The following is a 17,732-nucleotide window of genomic DNA, read 5'->3' on the forward strand; positions in this document are numbered from 1 at the left end:
GAATACCACAAAACAAAGTTTTAAATAATACATAAATGTTTCTTTAGTTATCTTTATTTGAATCTTTGAGTTTCATTTTGTTTGTGTCATCTCATTTCTGTCTAAGATATTTGGCTGTTTCCCAACAGTAAAGCATTCAAAGTTCTTTTGGATTTCCATGTTTTTCACTAACTTCTTCACACTAGTTTGCTGCATACTGGATTTTATTTTCTCAAATGTTATTAATTTAATTAACACCTCAATTTCTTTATTAAATGAGTCACTTTATTGACAGTGGAGGGATTTAATGCTTCAGGTAGAGGGTGGGGTATTGATCAGTGGGCTAATTTGTCTTCGATGGTTTTGAGCTTCTTGAGTGTTTCTGGTACTTCTGAATTTTTTTTCACTCCATCCTCCAATTTTTGTTCGTTCAGTCTTAGTTATTTATCAAATTCTAGATCTGAGGAGAATCTGCACTTAAAATAACGACCCATGTTTTCTCATGGTAGGCAAGCCTGCTGTGACTTTCAAGCTTATAGTTTTCTGTTACTGATTTCTAATTATGCATTTGTTTTCATTTTACGTGTAGAAATAAATGTTGCATTGATAGGAAAATGAGATCAGATTTATTAAATGCTTTCAACATCTGAATTTGTCAATTTATGGTGTTAACATATAAATTTTCAGCAATTGGACTATCCTGCTATTCTGAGATCTCTGCCTGAAGTGAATTGGCTGCAAATTAGACTTCTGACTTTGCATAATGGAGTAACATTGAGCAGGATATAAAACATTCTGATGAATATTCATTTATTTTGATTTAGACCATGAAGAGGCTATAACCCGCGCATGCAGAGAGGTGGAGGAGCGATGTCAGCTATCACTGAAGCAGTGGGAAATAGAACAAGGAGAGCTGCAGAAAATAAAGCTGGCAGAGCTGATGGAACAGCAAAAACTAGAGAAGGAGCTAGCGATGGAGGAGGAGGAAAGAGCTAAGAGTAGACAGCAACAATTTGAAGAAAAACTGGAGAAACTGGCAGAGGAGAGGCAGGTAAGAGTTAGACTGTGATTGATGGGGTGACCGCAGTACATTGTCACTCCCAAGAGTTTGTGGAATGAACTGGCTGAAAAACGTATTTTTGCAACCACCTTCCAGTCACTCAGAGAGTGATTATATTTTAATGTGAATCATGTAGAGTATGAGAGTAAACTTGCTCAGAATATAAAAACAGACAGTAAAAGTTTTTACAAATATATAAAACAAAAAAAGAGTGGCTAAGGTAAATATTGGTCCTTTAGAGGGTGAGAAGGGAGTTTTAATAATGGGAGATGAGGAAATGGCTGAGGAACTGAACAGGTTTTTTGGGTCGGTCTTCACAGTGGAAGACACAAATAACATGCCAGTGACTGACAGAAATGAGGCTATGACAGGTGAGGACCTTGAGAGGGTTGTTATAACTAAGGAGGTAGTGATGGGCAAGCTAATGGGGCTAAAGGTAGACAAGTCTCCTGGCCCTGATGGAATGCATCCCAGAGTGCTAAAAGAGATGGCTAGGGAAATTGCAGATGCACTGGTGATGATTTACCAAAATTCACTAGACTCTGGGGTGGTCCCGGTGGATTGGAAATTTGCAAATGTGACACCATCGTTTAAAAAAGGAGGTAGGCAGAGAAAGGAAATTATAGGCCAGTGATCTTAACTTCGGTAGTAGGGAAGATGCTGGAATCTATCATCAAGAAAGAAATAGCGAGGCATCTGGATGGAAATTGTCCCATTGGGCAGACGCAGCATGAGTTCATAAAGGGCAGGTCGTGCCTAACTAATTTAGTGGAATTTTTTGAGGACATTACCAGTGCAGTAGATAACAGGGAGCCAATGGATGTGGCATATCTGGATTTCCAGAAAGCCTTTGACAAGGTGCCACACAAAAGGTTGCTGCATCAGATAAAGATGCATGGCATTAAGGGTAAAGTAGTAGCATGGATAGAGGACTGGTTAATTAATAGAAAGCAAAGAGTGGGGTTTAATGGGTGTTTCTCTGGTTGGCAATCAGTAGCTAATGGTGTCCCTCAGGGATCAGTGTTGGGCCCACAATTGTTCATAATTTACATAGATGATTTGGAGTTGGGGACCAAGTGCAATGTGTCCAAGTTTGCAGATGACACTATGATAAGTGGTAAAGTGAAAAGTGCAGAAGATACTGGAAGTCTGGAAAGGGATTTGGAAAGGTTAAGTGAATGGGCTAGGGTCTGGCAGATGGAATACAATGTTGACAAATGTGAGGTTATCCATTTTGGTAGGAATAACAGCAAACGGGATTATTATTTAAACAATAAAATATTAAAGCATGCTGCTGTGCAGAGAGACCTGGGTGTGCGAGTGCATGAGTCACAGAAAGTTGGTTTACAGGTGCAACGGTGATTAAGAAGGCAAATGGAATGTTGTCCTTCATTGCTAGAGGAATGGAGTTTAAGACTAGGGAGGTTATGCTGCAATTGTATAAGGTGTTAGTGAGGCCACACCTGGAGTATTGTGTTCAGTTTTGGTCTCCTTACTTGAGAAAGGACGTACTGGCACTGGAGGATGTGCAGAGGAGATTCACTAGGTTAATCCCAGAGCTGAACGGGTTGAATTACGAGGAGAGGTTGAGTAGACTGGGACTGTACTCGTTGGAATTTAGAAGGATGAGGGGGGATCTTATAGAAACATCTAAAATTATGAAGGAAATAGATAGGATAGATGCGGGCAGGTTGTTTCCACTGGCGGGTGAAAGCAGAACTAGGGGGCATAGCCTCAAAATAAGAGGAAGTAGATTTAGGACTGAGTTTAGGAGGAACTTCTTCACCCAAAGGGTTGTGAATCTATGGAATTCTTTGTCCAGTGAAGCAGTTGAGGCTCCTTCATTGAATGTTTTTAAGGTAAAGATAGATAGTTTTTTGAAGAATAAAGGGATTAAGGGTTATGGTGTTCGGGCCAGAAAGTGGAGCTGAGTCCACAAAAAATCAGCCATGATCTCATTGAATGGCTCGAGGGGCCAGATGGCCTACTCCTGCTCCTCGTTCTTATGTTCTTATGGCTCCAAATGTAGAGTCCAGTAGTCACTGGATAAAGAATGAGGAAATATTTTAAATAGGTAAATTTTTCTTTTAAAGAAAAAAAGATAAATCATGGGAGATTAATAGAAATAAAGGTAAAACAATAAATGCAATCGAGAGAGAAAAAGGGAGTGGAGAAAGGGGAGACAGCAAGCAGAATTGGTGCAAGTGTGTTAGCTTTTGTTTCAGTTGTAATTTAGAAACTGGATTTACGATTACCTCTTATAAAGTGAGGACCTGTCTATAACAGTTATTCTCAGTGTGGAACAGTTGCTTGCACAAGCCATTAGTAGTTTCTTTATATACCATTGTGTAGTTTGTACTGTGACTAAATTGCAATATTAGCCCATTTTTGGCTTAAAGAATGGTGGGACCAGGAGAATGTGATGGCCAGGCTTGAGAGCTGCTAAATCAATAAAGGTGTAGATGGGAGTTAAGAAATTGGCAAAGTGAGCAGGATCAGTGGTCGGCAGAGATTGGATCCACAGAGCAGGATTGGAGATCAACTGGATGTTTGGAGAGTCAGATTTGGATGAAGTAATACTCTTTTAGGTGTCTTGTGACAAGATTAGAAATGTTATCAGCAGCTAATAATGGAATTGAAGATCACAAATAAGCTTGGCAGATGTGCATTGGAGCTCATTTTGCCAGTTTAGTGTATAATCACAGTAGAAAGTAGCTTTTCTTATTTCATTGAGGCCAGTCAGCTCACGGAGATGCAAGTTTTTCTAGATATGCTTGTACTCTCAGGGTTATTTCATTTGCTCACCTGATACCATCACATTTAACGAGTGAGTAGCTGAGCTGTAGACTCCAGGCATGTTGAAGATGTAGTCTGTGTTTATTTAGATGATGTAGGAAGAGCAGTGTTCGGGATGATCTGTATACGCAGAACAATGCAGAAATCTAGAAGTTGATGCGAGTGATTCGATGTGTTTCCTGAGGATGCATTGCTGAGCTCCCACCCCATGTGTCAATTCAATGACTGGAAATTTCCACACTTATTATCGTGTTAGTCTCACCAAAAAGACTTGAAAAAGTTACAACTTGAGGATTAAGGGTTTTTAACAGCTGTGAACCAACTTCATAATTGCTTCAAAATAACTTTACTGATCCTGATAATTTAGTTCTATGTTTGTGGAGTGTCAAATATCTCCAGAATAATCAATTCGGCATATTAAAAAAAAAACATTATTTGCCTTTATTTTAGCTTCCGTTTTAGTCCAGTCATATCATTTGTTTTCAGCCTAAAAATGTCCATCAAAAGTTACGGTATTCAATGTTTTTAACTTCATGTTTGGCTGTGTGCGAATACTTCAGTGTGATTAGCTGCTTACCTGCAGGTGCTGTCATGATGGAGGAAGATCCAATACCCTGATCAATTAATCCCCATTCCCTGCCTTTTACAGACAAGGGGCGGCATTCTCCCCTACCCGGCGTGACAGAGGGTGCTGGCGTAGGGGAGTAGCGCCAACCACTCAGGGGTCGGGCCTCCCCAAAGGTGGGGAATTCTCCCCACCTTTGGGGGCCAGCCCCGCGCCGGAGCGGTTTGCACCAGAAGACTGGCGCAAATTACCGGTGCCCCCGGCACCACCTCGCTTTCGCCTGTCGGCGCATGCGCCGGCAGTGACGTCAGCGGCAGTCTGAGCGGGGGGCCCCGATCGCGGGCTAGGCCACCGTGGGGGCACCCCCCGGGGTTCGATCGCCCCCCGCTCCCCCCAGGACCCCGGGGCCCGTTCGCGCCGCTGATCCCGCCGTTCCAGAGGTGGTTCAAACCTCAGCGGCGGGAGAGGCCTCCCAGCGGCGGGACTTCGGCCCATCCGGGCCGGAGAATCACCACAGGGGCCTCTCCGATCGGAGTGGCGAGACTCCCGCCACCGCCACTTCCCGGGTGGCGGAGAATCTCTGCCACGGCGGGGGCGGGATTTTCGGCGGGGGGTCGGAGTATTTCACCCAAGATCACCATAGCTCAAATTCTTTGCAGATAGCTTCTTCCAGGGAGCTGCTGCAGACCTCTATGGCATCTCTTAATCAGCTGCTGACCACTGCATCACTGCGGTCACATTAGCTTCCCATAGATATTGCATTGCAAACTTAGTGGGCAACAGTTATTGCCCCTATAGCTGGCTTCCCACTAGTTCAGTGAGTGTAGCATGTACGCATATTGTTCTAAGTGCACCGATCCAGCAGCTGGAGATGTTCTTAAACAGAAAATCATTCCACTCTATCAACGTGCAGTTAGTGTGTGACCATAATGATGCCTTTTTGCACATATGTACACATTTCCCTGGCAACTGCCTCATTTACTCTGAGACATTCACACCTACCACAACATTTCCAGCCCAGATCCCATGTCTGTGGTTGCCTTCTCTGTGACAAAGGTTGCCCATTAAGGAGATGACTGTTACTTCCCTGAGGCAACCAGGATTATCATTGCGGTTCAGATGCCTTGACCATTTAGGAGAAGCACTCCTTTGCTTGCCTGCAAGGATGTCAGGATACTGGCCGCTTTATGCATGCTCCATAATATGACGCAGTGGAGCTGCATTCCCATCAAGGGGCCAAATGTCATCAAAAGACGAATAATCTTCTGTGTGGAAGAAGGGCGATGTGGAGGACTTCAATGGAAATGCCACTGAGTAGGGAGGTGACAATGGGAGACACCCTGAAGCGTAGGCCTGAGTATCCATGGCCAGATCCATTGTCATCAGGGACCTCTTTGTACAGGAAGGATTCACCTAAGTAGCCTTTAGGATAGCCTTGTACGTTAAGCTGCAAATCCACAGTGAGCTGTTGCCACTTATGTGCCCCTTAAAATTGGCACCACAAAATCTCCAGGAGATGCCCCTCTCCAACAAGAGCAAATGCCAACAGCAACCCTTGACATTCAATGACATAAGCATGGCTGAATCGTGTACCATTATCTTCCTTGAGTTCATCATTGTCAACAGATTGCCCTTGAGATATCCTTTAAAAGCTGGGCCTGAAATTGTATTTTAGAGGCTGGCAATTAACCGGGGACCACTTCACCTTGTAAACTACCCACCATATCAAGAGTCCAAGTGTGCCGCGATTCATGAGCTGCAGAAATGAATGCAGGGCATGAGAAATACAGCGATATGACCCTGTGCAGGAAAAAGCCACACGTGTCCTCACCAACCAGCCACCACCGACACAGTGACATAAAATAAATACCCTTTATTGTCACAAGTACGCTTACATTAACACTGCAATGCAGTTACTGTGAAAAGCTATAGTCGCCACATTCTGGTGCCTGTTCTGGTACACAGAGGGAGAATTCAGAATTCTCAGCTGGTACGGGAATTGAAACCGCGCTGCTGGCCTTGTTCTGCATTACAAACCAGCTGTCTAGCCCACTGAGCTAAACCAGCCCTGGTGTCATACATCCGTGTGTGACATCTACAACATGCAGTGCTGAAACTCACTCAGGCTCCCTGTCAGCTCAAGACACTGAAAACTAGAAGGGCCTAAGTTTCAATCAAAGGGGAGCTCCCACATATGCAAGCTTAATTAAATATACCTGCCTTCTGCGTACCACCATAGGTGGAATTAAACCAGATGGACTATATCTTCTCAAGAAGTCGAATCATCATAACTTCCTCAAATGCACCTGTCACTGGCTATAAATGTGTGCAATATCCCTCTAATGTGTTAGCGTCTGTGATGGCAGAGTGTGGCTAGTCAGATGTGACGGTGCTTCCTTGGATGTCACTTCCTCTTCCTGATGTCCGAAGGATAAACTGGCCTAAGAGTGGCGAGCACCAATGGGATCTGTTTTGGACACAACATGAGATAATTATAGACAGCCTTGGGCGTTTTGAGTGGGTGAAGCGGCTCCAGGGCTGTGCCTTCATCCATCATTGCAGAACCCATTCAGTACTATTTCCAACCCATTAAACAATTACACAGTTCATGCCTGCATGCTGCAGTACTTGGACAACATTCAGACTTGAGGTGATAAGTGACAAACAATGCGCATTTCTCTCAAGTGGGAGCCAGTGACCATCTCCAACATAAAATTGCAATCACCCCCTGTTGTCATGACCAGCACTGAATCCTCGCCATTAACATCTTGAAGGTTAGCACTGACAAAAAACTTAACTGCTTGCAAATAAAAGGCACAAGTCAGGGGTGTGATGGAATACTCTGCTTGGCTGAATGCGTGCATCTCCAACAACACTCATGAAGCTCAACACCATTTAGATGAAAAGCAGCTTGTTTGATAACCCAACCACCTGAAACATTCACTCCCTCCGTTATTGGCACACAGTGACAGTGTGCAGCATATGCAATATGCACTGCAGCAACTTGCAAAGGCTTCTTCGACAGCATCTTACAAACCTGTGATCTCTACCAACAAGAGAACAAGGACAGCAGGCACATAGGAGCACCACCACCTGCAAGTTCTCCTCCAAGTCACAAACTGTCATTGGGCCAAAATCCTAGAACTCCCTCCTAAGAGCACTGTGTTGCACTTACACAATATCGACGGCAGCTGCCTTTGCCAGCGATACTCCCATCCCTTAAATTAATTTTTAAAATAACCTTATTTATTTATTTTAGAAAATAAAATTTCAATTTTAATTTGAAATTAATTCTTGCCAAGTTACAATTTGAAAGCTTATTCTGGTGTATTCATTTACTTTTACCTCGTTACAGTTACATTTAACATTGCGATTGCTTTTTAGTGCTGACAATGAAATTAACCTATGCAACAGCTCCTATTGTAGAACTGCACTGTGTTTCTGAGAATGCTTGTACATTAATTTTTCTTTTTAATTGGATTTGTTACTAGTTTAACTATATGACAGAATGGGATTGTATGTATTCCTTTCATCTCAAGGATTTATGTTTGAATCCATCCCAGAAATCTCGGGCGCAATTCTCCCCCCCCCCCCCCCCACGCCGGGTGGGAGAATCGCGGGGGTGCCGAACGAGTCCCCCCAAAACCGGCGTGCCGAGATTTACAGCTGGCCGCTCGGAAAATCGCCGCTCGCCGTTTGTAACGGGTGAGTGGTGTTTCTCCTGCCCGGATGGGCCGAGCGGCCTGCCCAATACGACGTGTTCCACACCTGGTCGCCGCCGGCGTGAACAGCGCGGGAGCGGCCTGTGGAGGGGGCAGGGGGGATCCAGCACCGGGGGGGGGCACTCAAAAGGGGTCTGGCCCGCGATCGGTGCCCACCAATTGGCGGGCCAGATTCTCTAAAGGAGGCACTCCTTTCCTCCGCCGCCCCACAAGATCACTCCGACATTTCTTGCGGAGCACCCACGGGGAGGACGGCAACCGTGCATGCGCGGGTTGGCGCCGGCCAACCTGCGCATGCATGGGTGACGTTATTTACGCGCCGCCGCTTTTACGCCGCGCCAAGGCGTAAATCACGCGGCGGGGCTCCTAGCCCCCCGGGGGTGGGAGAATAGGGGGCGAGGAGCGGCCTCCGACGCCGGAGTGAAACACTCCGGTTTTCACTCCGACGTCAGCAGTCTCCCGTTGGGAGAATCCCGCCCCTCTTCAGTGACAGGTACAGATCACATATGAAATGTGTCTGACCTTTTTCATCTTCCTTCTTGCTGAGCACAAATCAAGTGTCAAACTGCCCAGAATTTGACTATTCTTTATTAAAGTCATAGCACTGTTTTTTGAGATTGAGATTAAGTTGTTATTCTGGTTGAGATAAATTAGTGCTTATGAAGATTTTCTCTGTTTAATATTTCTGGAAGAATAATGAATATACTTTATTGTTATCCAGCACAACCTTTTTTAGGTAGATTATAATATTGTATACTTTGTTCCGAAACAACAGGCTAAACTAGAAAAGAAAATCAGACAGGAACAGGACGCTTTGGAACAAGAGTTGAAGCAACACGAGGTGAGGGCCTAAATTACATCTTTGTGACCTTTGTTGGCAACTGAGAAAAAAGAAATGTACTTTTGTCTTTGCTTTGCCATTTCAATTTAAATGCAATGAAGAATAAAATTCCTTTCAGAAGGCTTGTGAAAACGTCCCACATAAGGGGTTAGGTACGTTTTGGCGCAGCCATTTGGGCGCGGCCGTTGTGGCGCGACCATTTTGGCGCCAGCCATTTTGGCGCCGGCTGTTTTGGCGGCAGCCGTTTTGGCGCAGGCCGTTTTGGCGCCGGACGTTTTGGCCATAATAACATTTCTTTATTTGTAAATTAGCCTCAGTTGAGTTGGCTGCTGGTGCGGGTCCGCTGTCACAAGTGTTTCGTTCTGTCACCATCTTTTTATATATTTTTTAACTAAACCAATTCGCATACCCATATGATGGCTGAGGAAGTATCAACGAAACGTTGTAAAGAAAAATTTGTTCATAACGGATTCCTTTACGTCTTTGACAAAACAAGCAAAGGTGACAGCGAAGTGAAATTTTGGCTATCGAGTACTTGAGGAGCCTTGCTCATAATTACCAAATGAACTAAACTAAATGAACTAATTTAAGGTTTTTAACTAAATGAACTAATTTAAGGTTTTTAATTTACAATAAAGTTAGTTTAAAAACTTTTTAAAGCTCATCTTTTAATTTACAGTTTTAAGCTTGCTTTTAAGTCCTTCCTTCGAATGATACTGAATCTGCAACAATTTACTTGCAACAATTTACTAGCCACAAAAACTAAAAAAAATTCTGTCATCTGCGCCCAAACGGCCGCGCCAAATTGGCTGCGCCCAATTGTCCCAACGCGCCCAAACGGCTGCGTCCAAACGGCCGCGCCAAAACGGTTGCACCCAATTGTCCCATACCGCACATAAGAGATTAGCGTGTAAAATTAAAGCGCATGGCATTAGGGATGGTGTATTGAGTTGGATAGAAAACTGGTTGGCAGACAGGAAACAAAGAGCAGGAATTAATGGCACTTTTTCAAATTGACAGGCAGTGACTAGTGGGGTACCACAGGGATCAGTGCTAGGTCCTCAGCTATTTACAGAATAATAATGATTTAGATGAGGGAACAAAATGTAATATCTCCACATTTGCAGATGACACCAAATTGGGTGGGAGGGTGAGCTGTGAGGATGGTGCAGAGATCTTTCAATGTGATTTGGACAAGTTGGGTGAGTAAGCAAATGAATGGCAGATGCAGCATAATTTGGATAAAAGCGAGGTTATCCACTTTCGTAACAAAACAAGAAGGCAGACTATTATCTGAATGGCCATATGTTAGGAGAGAAGAATGTGCAACAAGACCTGGGTGACCTCGTACACCAGTCACTGAAGGTAAAAATACAGGTACAGAAGCCAGTAAAGAGGTAAATGGCCTTCATTGCAAGAGGATTCAAGTACAGGAGCAGGGATGTCTTGCTGCAATTATACTGGGCTTTGGTGAGGCTACACCTGGAATATTTGTGCAGTTTGGGTCTCCTTATCTGAGGAACAATGTTTTTGCTATAGAAGGAATGTAGCAAAGGTTTACCAGGCTTATTCCTGGGATGGAAGGACAGACGTATGAGGAATGAGATTGTATTTGCTGGAATTTAGAGGAACGAAGGGGGATTTCATAGATACCTGTAAAATTCTAACAGGACTGGAAAGGGTAGATACAAAAAGGATGTTCCCGATGGTGGGTGTGTCCAGAACCAGGGGTCACAGTCTGAGGATGCGGGGTAGACCATTTAGGACTGACATGAGGAGAAATAGCTTAACTCAGAGAGTGGTAAATCTGTGGAATTCATCGCCACATGAAGTAGTTGAGGCCAAAACAATGTGGGCGGGATTCTCTGTTTCTGAGACTAAGTGTTGATGCTGACGCAGGATTCGTGGACTGTCATAACAACTAAACTGGCACCGAACCTGGGTCGATTCAGCAACTGTGGAGGGGCTAGCACCGGCGCCACATGGAACACAAGCACCGTTGAGAACTCGGCACATCGGAGACGGAGAATCCGGGTCTGGCCCACTAATATATGACAACGATGTTTACTGTACGTGCATTCTGGACCGCATGACACCGCTGTCGAGGTGATGTAGAATTGCAATTTGGCGTCACATTGGCGCCAGCTGCGAATTTGGAGTCTGAACCTATTCTCTGCTCAAGTTTCCTGCTTTCGGCATCAGCCAAAGGAGAATCCCGCCCTATATGTTTTCAAGAAGCAGTTAGATATAGCACTTGGGGCGAAGGGGATCAAAGTATATTGGGGGAAAGCTGGATTAGGCTATTGAGTTGTTGATCAATCATGATCATAATGATTTTCGGAACAGTCTCGAACAGCCGAATGGCCTCATCCTGCTCCTATTTTCTATATTTTTATGAATCTTAAAATACTACAGTTAAACATATTTTAAAAAAATCAAAAATCATCCTGAGTGATCTCACATTCATTAACCCACATTTAATGGCATCTTTCTTGTCTACTTCCTTTTATCAGTTACTTCCTTCATCTCTATCCCTCCTACATCCGCCAAGACGAAAGCCTCCAAGGCCAGTCAATTACAATTACACTTTCAAGGTTCCAACATATCAAAGCTTTTACCTGCCATTCACCATAATACTACTCCCTGTGGCTCTTGACCTGGGATTAAAATGTGCTTTCAGATGAGGAAATACATTTGGCACCTATGTCAAGGGAAAATATCACTAAAGTTAAATAAGAAAGAATTGATCAATTACATTGTAAATATATTAATAGGCATAATGTTGCTTTCTCCAAATTTTTATGTTGATTATTTTAGATTAAGTTTATATACTACTGGATAACTAGAAAAAAAAATCAAACTTTGATGTTGCCATTGAAGCGAGTTATGGTGACTCCAGGTAAAATAAGAGAGACTGCCATTTTTATTTTTCAATTATAAGTAAAATGTGCATACAACAACATTTGTTTGATTAAAATTTGTAGGCATTAATACAGTCAATGCAAAATAAAGTGGACAGAGAGCGAAGAATCTTTGAAGAACAGCAGAGTAAAGAGAGGGCACGAGTGAAAGAACTGCAAAACAGAGCAGCAACAACGATTCAGACAAGATTTCGGGCGCACTTGGTGCGTAAAAAGCATGCACCAATACTGAAGGAAAGAAGGGATGAAAGGAAGAGAAAAAAAGACCTACAGTTAAGAATGGCACAAGAAAAGAGACAATTTGAAGAGAAAATTAAAAGAAAATTAGAACAAAAACGTAAAGAGGAGGAGGAAGAGGGAAGGAAGCAGGAAGAAGTTAAACGGTTACAAAGGGAAGAACAGAAACAAAGGCAGATTGAATATGAGAAGAAAAAGGAGCAGGAACGACAAAGATTAGAGAAGGAGAGACAACTGAAGTTGGAGGAATTCCAAAAAATGCAAGAAGAGATAAAAAGAAAAGAGCTAGAGAGAAAGAAAATGGAAGAAAAGCAAGACGAAGCAGAACAACAAAAGGCAGAGGAAAGAAAATTATTAGAAGAAGAAAAGTCCAAAGTGGCCTTAAAACAAAGGAAAAAGACAAAAATTGAGAAGAACGGTGAACCACAGTTAACCAAAGAAGGAAGTGTTAATTCCAAACTAAATAAAAATAAAGAAGATGAACAATGTGATAACAGTTCAGAAAATATATGTGTTCTTTGGAATGAAGATATAGGATTGTCCCATAATATACAAGAAAACAATTTGATGAATGACAGTAAAGTTGGAAGTGTTAATTCCAAATTAAATAAAAATAAAGACTCTAAACAATGTGATAACAGTTCAGAAAATGTGTGTGCTCTTTGGAATGAAAATATAGGATTATCTCATAATATACAGGAAAACAATTTGATGAATGGCAGTAACATTGTCAGGGAAAGTACAGCTCTAATGACTACAGGCACAACTCTGGAAATGAAACTTCCACCTGAAGAAGTAGTGGAAAGTACTGCAGAGAACATATCTGCTGGGGGATCCAGTATCACAATACCAAAGAGCAATAGCTTACTACAAATAAACAATGTATGCGCGGTTATGGATAGGAACCCCAGCTGTCTATCAGATGAAGGAATATCTGTATTGAATACTAGTGATGGTAACTTACATGTTGAAGATCTGACTGATGTTCTCAAAATAGTTGAACTTGTAGATCTTAATTTTGAGAAGAGCTTCTTAGCCACAGGGCTCATGCTACCGGATCATGTCGAGCAAAAAAGACTAAATTGGATGAGAATGTGTACTCCTTGGTCCAAAATTTGTAGAGAAAACAAGGCGAAGAAAGTGAACAAACAAATCAGACTTCGGAATAATCCCGTCAACCAACTGCCTCCTCTGAGTCCTGATGTAATACTGCAGTCAGGAGTCTGGACTTCACTTCAGCAGGTACATTTTATATTTTACTGTAATTGTTATTATAAATGAGTCGTTTTAGTAGGACATTCTTCTTATTCACGCATTTTTGGAAATCATATTTTACTTGTTCACTCTTTAAGTCTCCTTTTGCTGCATGCTTTACCAGGACGACACCTGGCTATATGTTTGGTGCAAAATAATCAATTTTTCATAGATTTGTGGGACCGATCCTTTGATTTGCCTTTTGATACTTCTCATCTTTGTGGAGACATATTTGGTTTCTCCATGGGAGCAACTTTGAAACTGCAAACCTATTGAGCGGGAAATCAAAGGTGTGGATTGTTTTTGTAAATCCACCACTCTGTCTTAGAATTCCCCCTATACCAAAAAAGGGCCAATATTCTAAAATGGTGAACAGGGATTCTCACTCCCTGACTCCGATACAGGCTTCTGTGGGTGCTATTCAGGTCAAACTCTCCTTTCAAGTTATCCCCCGGTATAACCCATACCTTCACCGAAGAATTTTACCTACTTACCCCTTAATAGCATTGATGTCCTGGGTCCTGCGTTATTAAGGAAGTGAAATAAGCTAATAACCACTTTTTCAGGTTAAATTATTTTATTATTATCATACTTTTTTTTTATAAGTTGTAAACACTTTGTCTACAGAAAGGTAAACAGATTAGTGATTTTGGATGTTGTCTGGTTGCTTGGGGACCTTCAGACCCAAACTTAACATTTTACCTTTAAATCCTAGCCTTCTTTAAATCTATTGCCGTTTACAATCAGCTGTTTGCTTTGCCTTTCCCATAACCGAGTTCTCTCTCTCTCTCTCTCTCTCCTCCTCTTCTCTCCTGATGCTGGTTCTCTGTTTTCTGTCCTCCTTCCTCTGAGCTCCGTTCTGACCTCTCCAGCTGCTGCTCCCTCGCGTTCTGCTTTTCTCCCGATGTCTGCTGCCTCGCACGTGGGGGGAGGAGCGAGGGACGCCCACGCTTAGTGATTTTTGGCGGGAGATCGGGACCTCCGATAGGGAACGGACTACGGGGCTTAAAGGGGCAGTCCATTACAATATTTCAACAACACAAAGAAATGTATGCAAACTCTGTTTTTTTCTTTTTCCCTTTCTCCTGCTGCAGGTTGTAATAACAATTCTGACAGACTGAAATTGACTGCATTTTTGACAGAAGAGCTGGCTACAGTTTCTGCTCTTTTCAGCTGCCACCAACCTCTTGTGGGATCTTTCCCTGCACTCTCCCAGACCAGATATTGGCAGAGTTCTATGTTTCAAATGACACATTCTGTATTTTCCAGAACACCCCGTCTTGACATTTGAAACATTACTATAATTTGGTTTATTTTCCCCCCCATCCAATTGTACTAACATACATCCCCGATCTTTGTCATTTGTATGCATATCACAGACCAGTGTCAATAAGAGTCTTGTTTTCCGTTCCAGTCCAATTACCGTGAACCATAGCCATAGCCGCTCAGGAAGGTAACACAATAGCTTTCCGTGTGTTCCACTACCTCCAAAGCATTTTACTTCCTTGGGATAGCAGCACCCGTAGAAGCTTCCTCATGTCCCTTAGAAACAGCACACAACTCAGTTCATCAGTAACCAAACAGATCTTTTGTCCATCACTGGCTGTTACGTGCCCCATTTTTCCGTCGTCCAAATAGTTTTCCATTTCTGATTGGAATGGGGTAATTGTGATATCATGTACCACCCACTGATCCCCTTGTCTTATTAATTTAAAATTTTCAATTGATCCTGCTTGTATTCCTAACTTCCCCATTAATGTCTAACATTGTCGTGAATCATGTAAGTCTGCCAGCCTCTGGTTTACATGAGAGAATATCTTTCTGACAAAGTGTATATTTTTCATTACAGCATTTGCAAAACCACATTGAACCGTCTCTTTTTTCCCCCAAACAAATTCTCCCTATTGTTATATACATAGTAAAAAAATCTTATCTTATCTTAACACCTTATTCATTACCTAACCACACAAATAGACTGTGTGTTACCACTTTACATATTTTCAACTGTTATCACAATTTAATATCAATATCGAAACATTCCTTCTTGGCTTTGGGAACAATAATTATTACATACTAAATATGGCATATAAACAACATCAATATTATTTGTAATGTACTATATAGTTAAATCAAGAAAACACACTAAACTAACCCTCTATAAAAACATTCACACAGTTTAGAAATGCGGATCAAGTTATTTAACGACACACATACCCCCTTATCATATATATAACAGTCCCTATCAATTTACATGAAAATTTAATTTTTATTTTTTTTTAAATTTAAAAAAAAAAATTTTTTTTTATAATAACGATTACAGCTCTTCAATGCAATATTGTTTTGCTGCATTGGTAACAATTTTCCCGCCGTAGTATCAAGCTACTAAAATTCTTAAACTATTGTCATTTATCATATTGGGGTTCCTCGTCAGTCGCTGCTATCTGCCGAGACCCTTAATAATTCCACCGCGTAGTACATACTCCATGGAGACCGCAGATCACCCATCAGCTAATGTCCAGTTAGAGATGTCTGACCAGAGGTTTCACTGTCCAGTTATAATTTGATATTCTAATTTGTTTCTAACCCGTAAAGTTTTCCTCCGGGTTCTGTCATTTAATTCCCTCAAATATGTAGCCAATTGTATCATTAGTTTCCCCCCAATTCTGTCTAAAAGATTCCTCTCTGGAGTGTAGTTCTCTTCCTTCTTGTGAACTGGTTCGTTATTTATTTTTTCCATCTGAAAATCAAATGAACAGATCAAGGGTGGAGAGGGCCCTATTCTTTAATTTGTACCTTCTGTTTTCATTTGATTAACCCAGAAATGCCCTTTCCAGGACTTCCGGATTTCTTTTGCCACCATTTCTTTTTGAACTGGTTTATTTTCCATATTCTTGATGTACATCATACCATTAAGGCCTGTTAAGCCTCCTCCTCCTGTCATTGCACCCCTGAGTGAGATTCGAAGAATCTCAAACTCCTCTGATGCTCACTGGGTCGTGTGTTTCAATTGTGACACAATTTCTTTTGCTCCAGACACCATGCTTCTCTAATTCAATTGTATGTGTACCCAGAATCTGAACAATCTTGTCTTTACATTTTACAGTCTCACAAATGATTTTCCCCGCAGTCTTAGTTGGTAACTTCACCCAAACTTCGTCTCCTACTTGATACTTCCCAGATTCACTTGGGTCCCCTTGTCCCTGGGAGACAGAGGTTCCAAGATTACTATTAAGATCAAATACTATTCTTTCAATGTCTTTATCCCAGCCTTTATTATTCTGATTCTTTATGATCCAATCCTTTACTTTTCTTACAGACCTCTCAGCCATTCCATTACTCCCAGGTGCATATTTCACGGCCCAATTGATTGTTATTCCTCTGTCAGCACAAAAGTTAATAACAGTATTGTTTCTAAAGTGCGGCGCATTGTCCATTCGGATCGATTCTGGTCTACCTCTGGAGGTCATCATTTCTGCCAATACCCTTTTGGTCGTGGCTCCATTTGCTTTGCTGGTTGCTCTAAGGTCAATTTCTCCCGTGCAGCTATCAGCTTTGACTAAAAAATACAAATTACCTTTGCTGCTTCTGGGAAAAAGTGGTCCTGCATAATCTAATGACCATTCCTGCATTGGTTTCTCAGTTTTTATGCTCCCATATGTTTTATTCCCTCTCTGTCCTCCACAGGCCATATATCTCTCACATTTTCTCCGTACTGCAGTTAAATGTTGTCTCCAATAGGCTATTTTAATTCCCAACTTTTTCAACTCCCTTGCGACTACAACATGACCCCCATGTCCTGTGGCTTCATGTATTTGCTTAATTATCATTTGAAGGTCGGCTGTTGTGTTCCCAAGAGTCCCCAAGATTATTGTCCTAAGTCTGGCTAATTCATCCACTTCCTGATTCCCCTTACACAGTTCCCCAGTTCCTTTTGTGTGTGCTTTTTGATGAATTGTCTGGATCTCCATATCGGCTAAAATTTTATCTATCTCTTCCCACTGTTCTTTCTGTTCCAGTAGTTTATTTCTACCGTTCATCCAACCGTTTAGTTTCCAAAACTCCAAATCTTTCTCCAATCCTTGCTGCACGAAAAAGCTGTCGGTTACAACGGTAACTTCCTGCAGCTTTCGCTGCTGACACTCCTTTAACCCTTGCAATACTCCCTCTACCTCAGCTGTCTGAGCTGATCCAATGATTATTCCCTGTTCCTCCACTACTATTTTTCCTGAATTTTTTAAAATGAATGCCCATCTGGCTTGTTCTTCGTCCTTCTTGACTTTACTACCATCAGTATATAATACCCAAGCATTCTCCAACTCCGTTTTACTAACTGGTTCATCAAGTTTCTGTCCCTTTT

At 42.1% G+C, this 17,732-nt stretch overlaps 1 protein-coding gene across 4 annotated transcripts in view; it reads left to right on the top strand.

Annotated features, from left to right (window-relative positions):
• lrriq1 (leucine-rich repeats and IQ motif containing 1) overlaps window positions 1-17,732 on the top strand; it is a 281,000-nt gene that overhangs the window by 41,862 nt on the left and 221,406 nt on the right. For 3 of the 4 annotated variants that reach the window (XM_038780683.1, XM_038780684.1, XM_038780682.1), the window contains exons 6-8: window positions 804-1,029; window positions 8,888-8,963; window positions 11,948-13,363. In XM_038780683.1, coding sequence (XP_038636611.1) covers window positions 804-1,029; window positions 8,888-8,963; window positions 11,948-13,363 — 1,718 coding nt within the window. Of the gene's footprint in view, window positions 1-803; window positions 1,031-8,887; window positions 8,964-11,947; window positions 13,364-17,732 lie in introns of all 4 variants that reach the window. The other variant, XM_038780687.1, reaches the window with a different exon arrangement.

This window comes from Scyliorhinus canicula, chromosome 20 (genome assembly GCF_902713615.1).
Source record: "Scyliorhinus canicula chromosome 20, sScyCan1.1, whole genome shotgun sequence".
NCBI lineage: Eukaryota > Metazoa > Chordata > Chondrichthyes > Carcharhiniformes > Scyliorhinidae > Scyliorhinus > Scyliorhinus canicula.